The 18995-nt window shown below is 43.2% G+C and overlaps 1 protein-coding gene across 23 annotated transcripts in view; it reads right to left on the reverse strand.

Moving 5' to 3' along the window:
* Nucleotides 1–18995, reverse strand: part of NRXN3 (neurexin 3) — a 1033016-nt gene that overhangs the window by 980485 nt on the left and 33536 nt on the right. For all 23 annotated transcript variants that reach the window (XM_065063789.1, XM_065063787.1, XM_065063790.1 and 20 more), the window contains exon 2: nucleotides 719–1988. In XM_065063789.1, coding sequence (XP_064919861.1) covers nucleotides 719–1427 — 709 coding nt within the window. In that variant the 5' untranslated portion in view covers nucleotides 1428–1988. The remainder of the gene's footprint in view (nucleotides 1–718; nucleotides 1989–18995) is intronic.

Consider the following 18995-nt stretch of genomic DNA (forward strand, 5'->3'; position numbering starts at 1 on the left):
ATACGGAGTTAATTATCATCACACTGCTCAAGATCAAGGAAAAAACTCCTGAAATACTCTTCATCATGTGGTTTGCATGACTTGAAACTTCTGAACTCAAATTTTAAAAGAGAGTATAAAACAACGTGGAAACGGTCAAATCCCTCTTCCCTTTGCAACACTAACAATGATTGCTCAGCAGGTCCCAAAGCAAATTAATCAAGGATGTTAAAACAATCAAGGTGTCACTCAGTGATTAGCATGCAACCAACTGAGGGGAGCATGGGACTTCCACAGACTAGTAACAGCTATCACCAAAGATGGCCAAACTTCCGCAATGTTACACACGAAGCTCCCATTTACCAACACTTCACTCAGGTCTCAGAGGCAGAGGGTAGTGGAATTCACCCAGATAGCTAAGAACTTCTTACCACTGCTTTTACCAACACCAGCTACTTCTGGTTTTACCAATTTATGTTCTCAACCCTTGTTAGTAAGTTGCTGATGAAAATCTGCTCATAGTACAAATGTAGCCTCCTTTCAGAAAGGACTTTTTGCAATTGCTCATGTTCTCTACCTGCTCCCATTTCATTACTTCAAGCTGGAAAAAGAATGGTGGAACTTTAGTTCCTCTGATAGCCACTAGCAAGGATAAGACCTCAGTCATAGCTCTGCTAAGCGACAAATCAACTCTTTGGATTTGTAAAGATCAATGGGAAGCAGGGAAGTATTCTCTTACCTTCAGAACATAGCTTGCCAGCATATCCAGTGGCTGAGCAGTCGCAGTGTGGTTCGCCGTCCAGAAGGAAGCAAGTGCCACCGTTTTCGCAGGGGTTTTCTGCACAGAGCCCTTCCATTTCCAGTCGGACCCCTTGACTGCCCAGGAGTTGCGGCTCAGAGTTGCCATATTTCAGATCCAGGATAAATCCTTGAAATGGAGGCTGACTCAGAACACCATCAAGGGTCAAGGCAGCAGGACGGATGTCCAGCGGGACTCCACCAACAAAAAGGTCACTGACGATATTCATATACTGGCGTTGCGGACGCACCTCGCCCGGCTTGGCTTCACCATCCAGCACTAGCACCGTCCGAAGGTGATTGCGGCTGACCATCAGGAAGTGCCAGTTGCTGTCATTGACCTGCTTGTCTGTGATAACCGTAGTCTCCGCACAGTCCACACTGAACTGGAGTTGGATGCGCCCATCAACAAGGGACAGACAGAGGAAGTCACAGACACCACCATCATCAAAGTAGAGGAGAAGCCCAGCAGAGACATTGGTCTTGAACTGGAAGCTGAGTTCGCTCCTAGTGCTGGCATCCCAGCGGAGGTAGCGGGCCCACTGGTTGGGGATGCCCATGAACTCCAGACCCAAACAGAGACCCAGCAAGGAGCCCAGCAGCAAACTCACCTTCAAGGTGAAGTAGATGGAGTGCAGAGTGAAGCCCATTGTTTAAGAATCTGCTCCTCCCTAGGAGAAAAACAAATGCCACACTACTGGGAGGAGAACCTCAGCAGTCAATGCCAAATGTTAAATCCAACAGGAAGAGGAAAGCACAGAAAGTGACAAAGAGAGATGAAGAGTAAGTGGAAAAAGAGATAGCAAGTACACGTGATGAAGAGGAAATGTCTTCTCCCCAGAGAAAGATCTCAATTATCCTTCAGGATCCAGAAGCTTTTATCTCAGAATTACAGGGTGTATGAAGTAACTTCTCCAGACAGTGTACTTTTGTGAAGGGCAGAATAACCCACAGTGGTTTGTTTAGTAGGACATACAGCTGACACTGGTTGTTCCAGGGAGCAAGGAAAGGCAGAGCTGAAGTCCAAGTCTCAGATTCTGGTTTCCTAGCAGTGATGACAATATTGACAGAAGTGGCAATGAGATGGAGGAGAGAGTGAATTCATAAAGCACGTGATCCTCGGGAGGGCAAAAATAAAGTCAATCTTCATGATGCACTGGTGGTTACCCAGCCCATAATTCACTGCTTGGCACTCACAGAGCTTGCAGGACCTGTGGGGTCAAGAGAAGAAAGGAAAAAGTTAGTCCTACTATTCACCAGATCTTTACCGTGAAGCTTATCAATGTCTTGCCCAGTAACTCATTTACACTGGCCACTTCCTCATGCCTGCAGTTGGCTATACAGTCCTCCAAAGCAGCAAGGACATCGATGTTCTCAAAACCAAGAGGACCAAATAGAGAACTCACCAAGTGATCTGCACACCACAACACTAAGCAATGTAAAAATACACAAAATTATTTAACTCCTTTGATGGATGCAATCTCATCCACTTTACAGAGAGAAATGGGGCTGGAGCTTCCCCAGTAACAATTATCTGACAATGAAAATGCTTATGGCAAAGACCAGAGTTCCTTAGAGTAAAAGAGTTGATACAGGGCAGGAGAAGACATTATCCAAACTTCCCATTCCACTGCTCTCATTATGCTTCCTGGCATACCAAACAAGCATTAGAGAAGACAACTGTGCTGTCAGCCTGGCATGCAATAGCTGTCTTTACTTTACATGTCTTGCAAACTTGAGAGACCTGTGCAACTTGGGAAGAGGTGCTATGCAAATTACATATGGCAGCCTGTAGCTTAGATGATAGGAAACTTGTAGCTTAGATCATAACAGCTGTCTAAGCACCTAACAATGTACCCTTGTCTAGTGGTTTGGCAAAAAGGCCAAATTCACCCCTAGCTAACAGCGAGCCATTCCAACTGCCTTCAGTGAGCAGGAACTACACCTGTTAACACTGGAATTTAATTCACTTCTGCTGATCTGCATGTGGGTGATTGTATGTCTGGGGCAGGAGGATGTTTTAAGATTACAAAACAGCACAAAGCTAGGCTCATTCTTTGAAAATCATGATTAAAAAGAAAGGAAGTTGTCCATTAACACAGGCACTTGCTCACAGAGATGGGTTGGGCACAAGAACAGCTCTGGGAATGGCTAAAACTAGCACAGACACGAAGTGGGAAAGGAGGTGATAAGAATCAAGACTTCCATCTTCCCAGAAGCCAACATGAATGCAGATTTCACAAACTGGATCACAAATATTGAGAGACAGTATTTGGAAAAAAAGTTTTGTGCTGTGGACAATGAGAGTTGCTGGAGCTCATATAAGATGCCTTTCAACCCCCACACCCACCTTGCTCCAAAGGAGGAGGCCCAGAGACACTGCAGAAATGGGCAGTGCAGAAAAGTTTCTGTTTAGGTAGGGCAGAGGTTGAGCCAGACAAGAATCACCTGGCAATGGAGGTGACACCTCACATAGTCACCACCACTGCCTTGCCTGCCCCAGGGACCTGCAGAAGCCACCAGTCTCCAGGGCTGACAGTCTGGCATATTTAGCCAGCACAAAAACCAAGTCCCTTAGAAAACAAAATCGGAAAAGCTGCAAGTTAGAGTGGAATGTAAGCTTTCAGTGCCCAGTGGAAACCAGGCCTGCTCCCTGCAGCTGCCTCAGTGGAGCTTGTTAGCTAAACTGCTATAAACACAAATAAAAATCAAGTCAAAACCAGAGGGAAGATAATTCCTTTTAATTGTTAACAGCTTGGCTCAGGAGAATGGAAGGAGGAAAAAGGAAGTGTTAGGAGAGGTGTAAAATTAAAGGTAAAACAAAACAATAAAACAAACACATTCCCCGCCCCCCCCCAAAAAACAAACAAACAAACAAACAAACAACAACAACAAAAAAAAAGGCAAAAAAAAAAAAAACAAAACCAAAATCAAAACCACAACACAGATCCAAATACTCAATCTTTTTTCCTAATAATCATGATGTTGGCTCAGCTAATGGGGTCAGGGGTGGCTTTGAAAATCAACTGGGGAAAAACAAGTCTTATGTGGCTCTTGTCCATTTACCTTTCTCCTCTGTGCTCCCTAGTGGCCCCACTAAAATAGTCCATGATTTATAGAGAAGGAGAATAGAGTGAGAGGGAGGGAAGAGAGAAAGTGATGACCCAAGCCTGAAATTATTGATGGGATGGGAATAGGAATATAATAGTGTGTGTAAATTAGCCTGCAGCTCACAGTTCCCTGGAACATTTACCACTACCATAGTAAAATTCCCTGCTCCATCAGCCAGCTCTGCACTCAGCCTGAGTTGGGGTGGGAGGCAAGCCTGATGTGGCACCAACCACACACCAAGACCCCACTGCTGAGGGGCTCTCAACACAGCTTTCAGTTCTCCTGGGCAGGGTGGGTTGCATCATCTGCATCGGAAACAGTCCTCAGTCTTACTACTCTTCTCTCCCTGTTTGAGAACACCAACTCTGAGAACCAGTGAAAGATGCTGCAAATCACAGCAGCAGGTGTGAACACTCTATAGATAACCACAGATGAGATGTATATGCCCACGTTCGCCCAAGCACCTGTCCAAAAAGCCCACCAGTCTCTCCCAACCCTACACTGCTGAAACCCTGTTTTACACACACAAAGAAATCTCAGTCTCCATGGGTCTATTCCATCCTCAAGATATTTCAAAGGCACAGTAAAGGAAGTAGGTGACCACCATAGTACAGATTTCTGTAACATTGATACATGTTCATCAGAAGAGGACAAAAGCCACAGTCAACAAAGCAAACCAGGCAGAAATGGCTAAACATGAATAGCATTGTTGACTGAGGGAAGCCAAGGCAATCCCTCTCTACCTGTTTTGGATGAGGAATGCCAAGGTAATCCCTTTCTAGCTGTTTTAAAAGAAGACAGCATCAGTTCTGTTTCAGAAGAGGGAGAAGACACAAAAACCATGAAATATAGGTGTCACTCCTGGGTGCTTCATTCCCTTTTAGACACTGCAGCTCAGGTTTTGGGAAGGCAGCCTGCACCCAGCTTCTAGCAGGCTGGGGACATCTGAGGCTCCTCCAGAGCTCTGTCAGCACTCATCTGTCCTGACCCATGGTGCTTCCTGCGATTCCAGTTCTGTGTCTCCCACAGTTCAGCCTGTGAGAGCAAACCTCACCACACAGTAGCAGGGTCTTAAAGTAAAATTCAGAAGACCCAGTGTCCTTTCTAACAGTGGCCAGGATCTGAATCCCAACCCTGAGAGACTAAATCCTGACATAATAAATCTGTGCCTCACCCATTTCCCGCAATGATCCTCCAAGACACACCAAGAACGAATAATTTTCTGCTCTTACCATTTTATTTTTAGCATAAGTACTACCCTAACAGCCTCATACAGCACACTGCTACCATAGCAATGCATTACAGTTTGGGACAATAACTATGCAGTCCCATCATATTTTCTTTATATTTTTTATCTCTGAGAAACCTCAAATGCTGTCACAGCATGAACGCACCTGACAAAAAAATGACTTAATGATGGACACCGCCTCTTCCAGTCACGAATTAGCAACAACCCTGTTCCAATTCCACCTATTGCTCACACAGAAAAGCAACGTAACAAATATTTTCTGTGTTATATTTTTGGCTTAATGTGATCTAGCAGCAAAAAACAATAGAGCCAGTCTGATGCGATCAGCCCTTTAACAAACCACTAGGCGAGGTCTTTGCAGAGCATTTTAAATGCCTGCTACTGTGAAGGAATGAGGGACCCAGCAAGTTTTCTCCACTGCAGCCCAGCAGCCGGCACCGCCTGCCTGGCCGGTCAGAGAGCTGAGCCAGGGAGGAACCTGCACCCTGCACACACAAACCCACTGCAGGAAACACACCCACTCACTCTTCTGAAATGTCCCACTTGCAGGGCTGATAAAGCTGCACAACTTTCCAGCTAAGGAAGCGAGGCAGCCCCACCACAGTGCTGTGGGCAAGTGCTTCCCAAACACCACACACCCCCCCAAATTTGAGGGCAGCCTATTAATGCCAAGGAGGTCAGAGCCATCTGCGCAGCAGCCCACAGAGAGGTTCTCCCCATCTCTTTGGAGTGGTTTTCAACTGCTTATCAGCTGTATGCAGAGAGTGAGTGACATTATCTAATTGCTAACTAATTTCCATAATTACTGACTGGCACACTCTGTATGTGGGGTTAATGTTGTTGCAAATGTCTCACAACACACCTGCTTAGGAAACAGGGTAAGAAGCTGGGCACAGCGCTGCTCCGCAGTTTATTTATCCAACTGCATGGAAAGGTTGCAGGAGACAGGTTTGTCTGCCCTCCCTCCTCTACTGACTCCCTCTACAGCTCCTAATTGCTTTGGGGATAGACTTTTTTGTATTTGAAAGTGTAATTTTCAGCAATTCCTAGTGCAGAAGGAATAACAGAGCTAGAAGAAGTCAAGGACAGGCTGGCTTCACAGAATCACAGAATATTATGGATTGGAAGGGACCTCAAAAGATCGCCTAGTCCAATCCCCCTGCTGGAGCAGGAACACTTAGATGAGGTTACACAGGAATGTGTCCAGGTGGGTTTTGAATGTCTCCAGAGTAGGAGACTCCACAACCCCCCTGGGCAGCCTGTTCCAGTGCTCTGTTACCCTCACTGAGAAGAAGTTTCTTCTCAAATTCAAGTGGAACCTTTTGTGTTCCAGTTTGAACCCATTACCCCTTGTCCTACCATGGGTTGTCACCAAGAAGAGCCTGGCTCCATCCTCCTGACACTCACCCTTTATATATTTGTAAAGATTAATAAGGTCACCCCTCAGTCTTCTCTTCTCCAAGCTAAAGAGACCCAGCGCCCTCAGCCTTTCCTCATAAGGGAGGTGCTCCACTCCCTTCATCATCTTTGTTGCCCTGCGCTTCCCACACAACCCCCTGCCACTGCAGCCTAGTGCAGGCATGTGTAAGTCCTGTTATTCTACTTGTGGATGTCAGACAAAATCCCACTGAACACACTGGTCGGAGGGGTTTACAAGTCCCCCTGGTCTGCCATCTCCTTCCATAACTGAAGTATGCATTATGCCATACTTTGTGTGGAGGGAAAAATACAGTAGGTGACCTAAGATCCATGTATTTACACTCTATATGAGCCCACCCTTGTCCTTGTCTTCACTATAAAAAAAAAAAAAAATCCTGTGACTTGCTTTATTCCTCAGGCCCTGTTGAAGCAGAGGAGTTTTAGGAAGGAGTAAACAGTGTCCTGACTTGGCTCTGTTTCCCTGTGTGTTCCTGCAGTTGGCCCAAATCACAGCTTTATGACATATGCTGCTCAAAATGATCCAGTTGTATTCAGTCAATAACTGATATCAAAAGATAGTTTGCCAGCAGCAGAGAAGTAGGGAATTAATAGTATTTATGCAGCCTGTCTTCACCCATCCAGTTCTCTAGTGAGCAATGGGTTCCTTTTGGCTCATGCCTTGAGTGTGGGTCTCGATAGAGACTTCTATCTCTTAAGCAGAAATCTTTCTGCCTGGTCTGTCCCCAGCTGAACTGTGGCTAAAAAAGAAGTGGGGGAAACATAATAAAAAATCCCCTTCCATTGAAAAATGCAGATAGAAAAACTGTGAATTGCTACGTTCGCTGGGGGAAAAAAAGGAACTGAACACTCCCAGCTCATGTTGAAGTTGGCAGAACTTCACGGGGTGCAGCATCTTATGTGACTGGCTGCAGGGAGAGAAATGGAAGAGGAAACAGAGATTTAGGGCTTTTTCTTGGATATAGAGATACATGTCGACATGAAGGCAAGTATCTTAAATTGAGGACTGAGGGTAACACATAGAACTTGGTGACCTCTTCTGGACAGTTTCCAGTGCTATAGTATTCATGACAGTCTCTAAGATCATTGGGAGAACTTCACATGGCTTTGCCCTGCCCCAAGCTTGAGGAGAAGACATGGTCTCCTATGTTCATTGGTTCCACCTACCACTGATATATCATGCAAGTTTAGCTTTTCCATTCCTGAAAGTGGATATGGAGTTGCTCAGTTCTCCTTATCTGAATTCAGCACAGAGATCCCTAGGAGGCAGCAGCAAAAACTGTATCAAAGCAAAAAGCAAGAAAAGGAGACACAACTGTTCAGGGAGATCAAGGGTTGCAATCCAAGAGTATCCTCTTAAGAGAAAAAGAAATTACAAAAAAAATAAACCAAAAAGTTAAAATTTCCTTGTCTTTGCTCCTGTATAGAGGATGAGGATATACACGTGCACATGCATACATTGTCAGTCATGATCTGTAGGTAGGTTGTTGGTTGGTTTCCTGGTACTTGGGCACGTGGTTTGAAATCACACAAGTTAAGCCCATTGCTCTTCTTTTCCCTGTCCTCCATCCTCATCTGGGGAGGGCAAGAATAACTGCTTATGAAAAGTCTAGTTTGCAGCTCACCTCCAGAAGCACTGTGTAACACTCAAACTATGTACCTGTGCATGGGGGAGCTGAGCTCACAGGCACTCACAAGAGACACAGCTGCAATGCCACAGCCACCTTAGAAAGAACATGAGCAAGCTAGTAATGTGCTCAGTTCAACAACAAGCATGGGAGCATGGCAGCACAGCCTCACACTTCAGAGCCACCAGGCTGGGAAGCCATCTGGCTGCTGAAGAGTTAATACTTTACAATAATCACTCTTCAAGGTTCTCACCTGCTGGGCCTATTTAAACAAACTTAATTCAGAACCAGAACTCTTCAAATCTACACCGGAAGAAGAAGGGTTAAAAGCACCACAAGGGACAGTGAGACTCCCTTCTTAAATACTCTCCCCATCCCACCAGAGGAGGCCATGTAGTCCACCAGAGTGACCTTTAACTAGCCTGCCTAGCCCAAGCTCAGCATGAATGCAATTTACAGATCACTTCAGCTCTCCAGCTTTCTTAACACAAAGAAGAAAAATCAAAACCCAAGCACAATGGAAAAGAAAGAAAGAGTGAGAGAAAATAACCCTGCAGAGCAATCATGTCTGGGGCTGCTCTGATGGCTTTCTGTTCCCTTCCAGGACACAGAAATGACTCCCAGTGTGTTAATTACTCCCATTACCACAAACTCTCCACTAACAAGGACTAGCTAAAAGGAAGTGTTGGCAGCAGCTGAGCAGTTATTGCTCTGTACTGCCACGTAGAAGAAACCAGACTCCCCCATCCCCAAGCTGGTACTAACCAGGAGAGCAATTTCTGCAAAACTCAACAGCCTTTATTGTAATTCCCATGGCAGCTGCACTGGGAACACCGGCCTTCCCTCAATTCCACTGTCATTAAAGGAGAACAAAGAATACCTGCTTTTCTAAAGACTTTGAAGTTCAACAATTGGAGGCCTCTGAATCATTATTATTTATTTTGCTCCTGTAGTTGGTCTGCCTCCATCCCCTGCATTCTCTTCTTTTCTGCCACCAAGAAGCCTGGACAGACCTGTAGCATTTTTTATTCTTCCAGATCCTAATATATCAAATGCAAAGCCAGATGCCACACACATCACAGCATGGAGTGTTAAGCAGGGAATTCTATGAATTTGCAGTGCTGGCGTTATTGATAAACGGCAAAACTTCCTCCAGGTCCTGCATTTGACACTTGGATTTTCTTTTAATAAAAATCAACTCTTTCAAAAATGTGCTCATCATTTCTGAAAATTGGAGTTTGAGCATGTCATCAATGCCTGAAAATGAGGCTGCTTCCGAGAAGATTTTCCTAAGGCTAACAGTCTAGGATGGGTTTACTTTTCTCCAAAAATGTATTTGATGCTGCACAGGCTTGTATAAGAGATGCCTCAGACGAGAGACACAGTTGGAGTAGGGGGGGCTCCCAGCTTTGAAGCAAGAAGAAGAAAAGTCACTGTTGCATTGTATTATCAGTTACTTAGCATTAGGAAAGAGTACAGAGCATAAAAGCAGTGACAAAATAAAAATAACGCCTGGCACACCAACCAACTACGCCTTGCTCTTCCTATCTGTCTGTCTATCCATCTGCTTATTCCTTTTGTATGTGGTTTTTGAGTTCTTGATGAGCAAGAGCAGTCTTTTTTTTTCTGACAGAATCTAGCGCAAAAGTCAAGAACAGATCTCCAAGGTACTGATCACGTACACGTCAATAATTGTGATTTTCTGTATTTGAGCTAGCACTAAGATGCCTCTACACTCCAGCTGGCATATAGTCATTCCTTAAAAAAAAAATAAAAAGCACAAACCAAACAAAACAAACAAAAAACATATAAGAGGAGTATCAAAAAGGCTAGAATAAGAACAAAAGTTAAACTCATTCTTTCCTTCACTTACAGGTCACAGTCAATTTGCACTTTGTTCAATACATTTTTACACTCTTGAACCTAATTTCCAGTAAGTCAGAGAAGTCTGCATGTTTTCAAATGTTGTGATAGTGTATTATGGGGAGGAGAGACACAGATACAATCAGTTTGGTTATTTTACTAAAAACATAACATTCATAGAGGGGGATATTGCACCTGGCCAGACTTCCCTGTCACTAGTATGGCCAGTAATTCATTTAGGTCATTCCCTTAAAATGGAAATAAGGGGCCTGTGGACATCTGGAAACTTACAGTGGACACACTTGGCTTTTTGCAACTTCATTATCTCATGCAAAAGTTTCTACTCAGCTTCCCAGAAAGCAAACACGAACACCCAAACGTAGCAAACAGGTGTGATCAGCTGTCTACAGTGCAGGGAGCGCTCAGCTTAGTTCCTAAGCTCCTTACATAGCTGATGCTCTCTTTACGGACCAAATGGGAATGCCCTGCAGGGAGCCCAGTTAAACATGGGAACTAAGTGTGAGAGATCCACATTCACACAGATCTCACAGTGACCAAAGCTGACCAGCGTGAGGAAGAAAAGAGTTTAAAAGCTTGCAGCTACTGTGAGATCAGGTGTCTGCTTTCCGAATCACATTCCTCCCTTACCACTAGCTCCAGAAAAGTGTTGACTTTTGTGGGTACATGCACAACAGCAGGCTGGGAATCCCTTGCCATGGGAAATCACTGCATTCCCATAGCTCTCTGCTTTTTTCATCTTCTGATACACAAAATTCCTGCTGAAATCCCCCCTGTTCTCCTCCCCACTTCTACCTAAGGGTTACTGGGGGAATGTGACAAGAAGTTATGCATAGATAGGTTTCTCAATTCTGGCACGCTGCGGAATGGAAGTGGAAATCTTTGCCAAGGCAGACTGCTAGCAAAAATCTTTAAGCGTTGGTGTCTTGGCTGGAAAAGGATAATACATTAAATGGCTCAGGATATTGAAAACTTTCCAGATCATCAAGGAAATGGCTTGTAGCTTTGCACAATAGGGGCCAGTTTCTAAACTAACCAGCTAGGCATGCCGTACTCGTGAGCAGCCACTTCAGCCTGGCCTGTGCCTGTAGCACAACCTGGTGACCTGTCATCAAGCGCTCCCTGCCTGTCCCAGCCAGCCTGCTGGCAGGGCTGCAACAACCAACTGGCCTCTCTGCTGCCACAGCAGCCTCACAGTCAGGGATGGAGACAGTCCTGGTAAAGACTATCTGGGCCATCAAGCCCTAGGGACCCTCAAGGCAGAAACAGCAGTATCTTTTTTGAAAGGAAGGCTGCTGATGAGACCAATTTAGGCTTAAGAGCCCAAGAACCGAGAGAGAGGAAGGAGCTACGCACAAGACAGGGGTTTGGTTATTGCTTTGTAATTCACGTACATATTCCTGGATTGCATTTCTGTGTTTCACACTACTTTGCCCTATAAGCTTTCTCTGTAGTTATGCCTTTTCCTCAGAGACTTGCTACTGTGAAATATAGAAACAAACATTAAGATGTGCAAAACAAAAGGATATGTACAAAATTCAAGTATAAAGAATTCATCTGTTTGCTTCAGTGAAACCACCTAATGATGAGGTAATGACATTTCTCAGAGTAAATAAAACACAAGTAGTCAAAAAGGCAGAGAATGAGTACATGAAGCAAGGTGTAAGAGGAATCCTTACACAGGTAGGGTGACGAAGAGGCAGACATTGGCTAGAACAAGAAGTCCAGAGGGCACATCCTGGGCTGACAGAAGTGCTTGGGCATGACTGCAGAAAGATGGGGTGGAGAGCACAATTGTCTGATATGTTTTAAAATGAGGCTGGATAAAACCACTAGAAAATAGCATAACAGGGAATAACCCTCTACCACCTAAGGAACAGACTGGGGGGCACCGCACCAGCACTCTTCTGTTCTCTCTCTCTATCAAATCTCATTGCTGAAAACCCCAAATGGGGCAGCACCAGGCCAGGGCCACAGACCCAAGAAGCAAAGCCTATCAGCTTAGTACCCCACATGAGCCCGGGGTGGGAAAAAAAAAAAAATAAATTAAATTAAAAAAAAAAAAAAAAAAAAAAAAAAGAGAGAAAGAAAAAAAAGGCTATCTAGCAGCATTTTGGAAATTAACACTTTTAGAAATTATTTCAGGTTTTCTAATGGAGCACTATAACACCATTGAAGATGTCTATTTAAGCATTAGTTGTTACATATTGATAAATCAATCATACTTGGTAGATTTAGAAAGACCTAAAAGATATATATTCTTCTGCAAATGTTCCTTTAAAAGTCAGATGGTCTTTTAAAGAGCTTCCAGCCTTGGGACTCACAGTGCAGTGCCCTGGAAGACAATTGACATTCTGAGTGACTGGGCTGTGAATTCAAAATCCCAACTCAACCTGCTCAAGTCAGGAATCAAACTCACATATTTTAAGAATAGGAAAGACAGAAAGAAAGACAGAAAGACAGAAGGATAGAAAGACAGAAAAGGGAGCGGGGAAAGAAGAATAAAGTGAGAGAGAGGAAAAGACTTGAATTCCTGCAACTGCCTAGGACAGAATCTCTCAGGCTACAGATGCAATAGTGGGTCAGGGAATATCTCTGTACAGTGTCTGCACAGGACATTGTGCTTTGCCATACTAAATATGAATCTCCATACAGTTAGTAATACAGTTGACAAAGGACAATTGTTTGCTATGAAAGCCACTAGTGAAAATGAAAAAAACATTTATGGTATTGAGGTACTTTCACTGAGTTTTCTCTTTTTAGTTAAAAAAGAAAACGTTCTAATTTACCTGGCTTTGGTTTAGTACCTTCCAGTCATTGTTTGCTGTTTCTTTTTATTTCTTCTGGGAAAGGTGCAGAGAACAGGAAAAGTGGGAAAACTGAGACTGCTATATAAATAGCTTCATTCCCAGCAATTGCATAACTTTTCATTTCAAATCAATTTTAAATGTATTTCCCTACCTTTCAACAAAAAATCTGAACATTCTGAATAATGTATCCTTTCTGCTAACATTGTTTTCACCATCTGAAAAGCTATTGTTTTGATAAAAACATTATGAGCAGTTCTTGCTAACAGCACCCATTTTTTCCCCTTTATTCCAAGCCCTGCGCTCTGCTTAGCACCTGGCTGGGAAGTTCTGCACAGCTGCAGAGATTGGTGACAAAGCAGCGATGGGTCTCACTCCTCTTTGGCATCAATTTTCATTCCCTTCTTCCACATAAAGCTTTTGCTATCTGATAGCAAACTGGAAGCCAATGAGAAATGCTGCAGGATTAGACCCAGTTTCTAAATTAAACACCACAAACCCCCTCACCAGGAGCAACAATGATTCTTCTACTGTCCAGCAGGGAAAGCAAGCAAAGAACAAACAATAAAACTCTCTATACATAAGGAAACACTGCCTGGGATATAGCTAAAATATGTGGGTGGAAAAAAAAAATTCACCAATGAGCGCGCTCATTCCTGGGTAGACTGAGCACTCTAGTCCTCCACCCCACACCTGTCATGAGTACAAAAATAACTCTGGAAGAAACAGAAGGAAAAGCTTTTCTAAACAACAGTTAAAAGGAAGATACCTGAAGCATTAGTTGCTACATAATAACCTGGCAGAACTTCTGTTTCCAAATAGTGTTGAGTAACTGAGATTCAGACGTAACTATGGAAAACGATTACTTGATACCAGGGGAAACAGATGGTTCCTGCAACCTGCCAGTTGCCAGATTCTAGGCCAAACTTCTCCCTCATGTAACTTCACCACACGTTAATTTAACTCATTTTATCTGTAGTACCTAGTTATCAGCTGCCAATATTTTGCTGCTCAGTAGTTCCCCATACAATGACGTTCACATTCTAATGGTCAGGGTACACCTATGAGTCAAAAGAAGGCTCATGACCTGTGGCCTTAGGCAAAGTGCTAGTTCAGGGGATATAGCTAGGACTACAGCAGCCACATTGTAAAGTTTAATTAGTGATTGTAAAGTGCTCGACCCACTCAAAAGATGAGCAAACGTAAGAGCAATCTATTTTTCTTTATGACATTAATAGTCCCATTTCAAATTAAGCAAGGGAAGATGAACCTATAAAACACAGCATATTTTCTTTCATTACTCCTGGTGGTTTAGCCCTAAAGAGGCACGGGTTTATTCAGCGGGTAGGGGAAAGGCAGGGCAGCACTGGCAAGAGGGGGCCTTCATCTGCCTCAAATCCTGACTGTATGGGAATAGTGGAAGAATGGTGAGGAGAATTGTAAATACACTCTAGCGACTGCAGCTGGGGTGTAGAAAAACACATAAGTCACAAGAAGAACCTCTGTGTTTAGATAACAGGCCTGTGAAAAGAGTCGTAAAGGCACCTTATCGTACATCCTTGAGATTCCTGCAGGCAAAGATCAAAGCACTGTGGTAAACCGCGCCTGCGTGAATCCCTGCATACCGGCCAAAATTAGCAGGCTGGATCTTCTACCAGGGCTGAATTCTGCAGCGTCTGCATCTCCGCTTGTGTCACCTCTGCCTGGAAACTTAGGTGCTGTTTCGGAGATCCCCCGGTAGCGAGGTAACTGAAATAAATTTGCTCTTTGCAATTGCATTCATGGCCTCTGTTTGTTCTTGCAACCTGCCTGCACCCATTCTCACACTGACCCACCTCCAGCTGCCCTCTCTCTCACTCCACCAGCACCAGACAGCTTTTCACAGCACAACAGGTTCCCTGAGCTCCTCCTCAGCACCAGCCGTGGAGACCTGACGTGGTTGGCACCTCCTCGGGACTCCCATACCCAGCCACAGGTTACCTTCCTCCTGTGATACCACATGGGAAAGGCAGGCACTCACCTTCTCCATTTAAATACAAATCAAGTGAATCTATGTTGGCCACTCCGTGTTTCAGACAGGAATCACAGCCCACGGTGGATGTGCTGCTCAGTCAGGAGACCTGCAACCCCCCTTTTTTCCCAAGTCCTCCCTAAGGGAGAACTCATCTCTGGGGCTTCAAAAAGAGGCAGTCAACCAGGAGGGGAAAAAATGGGTATGTTTAACTCCACTTTTCTCCAGCAGTCACCTAAACCATCAGAATGGCTCAGAGGAAGCAAAAGGTGTAAAGTCAGGCAGGCTTCTTGAATGCTGTACTGCCCAGCAATAAGGATCAGCTAAGAACAGGTATTTATTTGCTTTATGGACTACTCCACTTTCCTGGTGCTTTTAAAACTAAAAAATAAGGCAAGTTAAAAAGACATGCATCTGACAGGAGAAAACCCCCCTATGCATTTCATTAATAAGATCTAAATAAAGGAAAAAAATCTACAAAGCGCATGCCTTTATATATATTTATGTTAGCCCTATGAAAAAATGCAAGGTTATAGCTACGTTTAATTACAAACATTGTTTAAAAAAAAAAAAAATAAGAGAGAAAAAGAAGAAAAATAAAAGCTGCTTTCAAAGCAGCCAGTTTTCAAAAATGTGGAATGTGTACTACTGCAAACAGTACTGTAAAGTGTGGAGGCAGTTTTAAAGGGAAGACTCGCATCAGTGTAAACTGCTTTTACAGAATCCCTAATGTAGGATTTCCTATGAAATTAAATGAAAAGGGGAAAAGATATGGAAAATCCATCAGCCTACTGCAGTCTTCCGATTACTTCACAAATACAGGCTAGAAGTAGTCACCTGTTAAAAAATACATGTTGATAAAAGGTGTACAGTTACTCTGCAGCACTGAGCCAGTATGTTGTCTTGGACTACAGTTTGCTGTTGGCTTTCTGTCAGATGTCTCCCAAGAGAACCCTGTACGGCTTCACCATGACAAACACTGATCATCCAAGGCAGCAGAATTAGAGTAATTCAAAGTATATCTCCCAAAATATCCACTCCCCATGGCTTTCTCTTACTAGTGGGAGAGCTTAAGATTGCAACTGTACCAAACTATACCTGCCATTCACTACACAATTAGTTGATTCTAAACTACAAGACTGCAGCCTATTTCATGATGATGAAAACAAAGCCTGACTTAACAGTACTATAGGGGCAAGAGTGCACAGCTGAGCAGAGGAGGGAGGCAATAGTCGAGTTCAGCAGAATATTTGCTATTTAGGTAGGTAGTAGCAATGAAGTTAGAAAAATATTTTAAGGAGCAACGTTGTGGGAGGGGAGGAAGAAAAAAATAAAAACAAAACAAACAAAACAAAAAAAAACCACAAAAAACAAACAAGCAAAACACACATTTTCACCCCCCCCAAAAAAAAAAGAAAAAAGAAAAAGAAAACACCACCAAAACACCACCAAGCCCACACTCTGCTTCAATTGATTTCAGACTTCAAGAACAAACTTCCCTTAATCTTCACACCCATAAAAGCTAAGAAACCCAAAGGCCACAGGGACATCTTCCTCTCCAGATATTCACCCCCAACAGACTATGCAACACTAGGCTAAGAAAATTCTCCCGTTGAAGGCTTTTCCCGAGACACCCATTAGATACTGATGCCTTTAGCCTCACCAGCCAGTACACATACTCTTTCAGTACTTTCATACTCAAAACACAAGGCCCTGCACATTGAAATCAGCCTTTGTTGCATTAAGAGGGACTGGTATATGCTCCTTCCTTTCCTTCTCACCAGACTCTTGCTTCAGTGCCATCTCATACTGCCCATTACCAGAGTGGAGAGCTGCCTCCTGCTCAGTCTATTTTACATCCTGCTTCTCAACAGCTAAACACACATTCACACACTTAGTAAATCCACCACTCTCCTCTCAACTCTTGGCTATAACCCAGGAACTGGAGGCCACAGCCTCCTTCTCCAGACCACTGTGGATCTGAGAGTCCTTGCTGCCCCAGACCTCTTCTCACAGGCCGAGGAGTCCCAGCTTTTCCATGTCTCTTCACAGAGATATCACCAAGGGTCTAGTGAACTTCTTCCACACTTCTTCTAGGTGGGATGACCAGATTTGTATGTAGCTAATAATTGTATCATACTGAGTTTGGATCTTGATGGGTTTTATAACACAAGTAGAAACCCAATTAATTTAGGAACAGGAGAGGTTTAAAGAAAACCCAAGGTATCCCAGCATACTACTCAGTCTAATCTGCCGTCCCTACTAACCTGGGTTCTCCTTTGGTTCTTTTACAGTTTACATCTCAGACATACTCAAGTGCATAACACTAAGCAATGTAATTAGAATTGATCCAATGAGTCTCCTATTGTGCCCCAAGGGAAGAATTATACTATATTTAAAGGACAAAATTAAAGAACTTGATTTTGAACCAGAGATCCACAGGTGAAAAGCCATGTTCCTATCCTTGTACTGAAATTCCCAGCCACAAAATATTTGTTCATACATATTGCATAATAGTTATTTGTGTGTATATATATATATATATATATATATATATATATATAAATATATAGACAGTAGTCTGCTACAAAAGTGACTGTTCATACTGATGAAATCTGAAGAACAGCAAAAAACAAAGTAGCCAGTGCTACAGGTGGGAGCTAAGCTCAGCTGATAGGCCTGCAATGTAAAGCATATACATTTTACATGGTTGTCAAAGAAAACATTTACCCGTCCATTCAAGGTGATCAGGTGAGGCGTTTGGGTTGGGGACTTTTTTTCTGGTTTTAGGTAGGAGATTAAGTAAGTTTAAGATTTTTTTCTTTGACCACAAGCTTTCTTAAGCTTGCCAAAAGGAATTTGAACTACTTCCATTAGTGAAAGAGGGTTTTTAAAAAAATTCTATGTGGCAAATAAAGAGTGAGAGACCCTGGGGAGAATATGTTTGGGTGTGTCAAAGCTACAGCCTGTGCCAGAGAGCAAGGTGGGCAAGAAGAGGTGAAAACAGAATAGCACGAGGCCTCTGTCTTAGATCAATCATAGTCTCCTGTAAAACAAGCAAGTTTACTCACCATGCTATTAAGCATCTTGTTATTTCAGTGACTTCAATATCCCCATTTCATGCTCCCGAGTTGGTGTTTTTCCATTATCAAGATCTGTCCACAATACCAATGGCCCAGAAAAGAAATTAGTTGCTTCTCTTTTTTAAGAGCTCTGTTTGACTTTAATTACATTTATACTTGCTTGGGAAATCAGACTTCACTCTCAAGAGTGCTAAAAAAGGGGGGGGGGAAAAACACACAGAAAAAGAAACAGAAAAAGGAGAGACAAAGGTAAGGTGGATTAATCCAATTAAAAGTTTCTAAGCTCCTCTCCTGAAGTTTCAGCCAAAGCCACTACTTAGGAATAGGGGGGAATGTGGTTTTTAATTATTTTAAAAGTTTTCTTTTATTGGTCATCTATTCAGAAAATTGCTGACACTATTCTTCAAGCAGACATGGTTATCAATCATTAGAAAATGCTTTTATCTGGAACTGCTCATAAGAAATTGAAGTCTTTCCAAGATGAATTTAATGCAGCTGGATGGTAGCTTGAGTGAGAGGAAAAAAGAAGCGAACATAGGAGAAGTCTGGTTACCTTTTCTTCCATGTGCATTATTACTTAAGACAGAAAAAAAATAAAGTGTTGCAGTCAGGGTGCACAATCAGAGAAGATTCTGCAGAAGTGGGTAAGAACCAGTTACAACAAAGACTGCTCCATGAAAAATGCTTTTGTGTTTTTTACTTGTTCCCTTCATCTTTTATGACTGAGTTTCTCAGTGACACAACACTACGTTTCTTGCCCAAGCTGTATCCTTGAGTGCCAAAACATTTATTCCTGTTTGGCTGCTCTAGAGCTGCTGACCAGCACGAAGCAGCATGTTCAAACCTTTGTCTTCCATTCCTTTCTCCCTCTCCTGCATTCCCCTCTTTCTCTCCTCCCAGCCTTTCATTCTTCTACCCTTACCCCTCCTCATTCCATTTTAATCAAGGTTCTTTCCTAATTAAAACAAACAAATATGAGGAAGCAATTAACGTCTTGAAGGAAGCAGATGG

The sequence above is a fragment of the Columba livia genome, chromosome 5, assembly GCF_036013475.1.
Source record: "Columba livia isolate bColLiv1 breed racing homer chromosome 5, bColLiv1.pat.W.v2, whole genome shotgun sequence".
NCBI lineage: Eukaryota > Metazoa > Chordata > Aves > Columbiformes > Columbidae > Columba > Columba livia.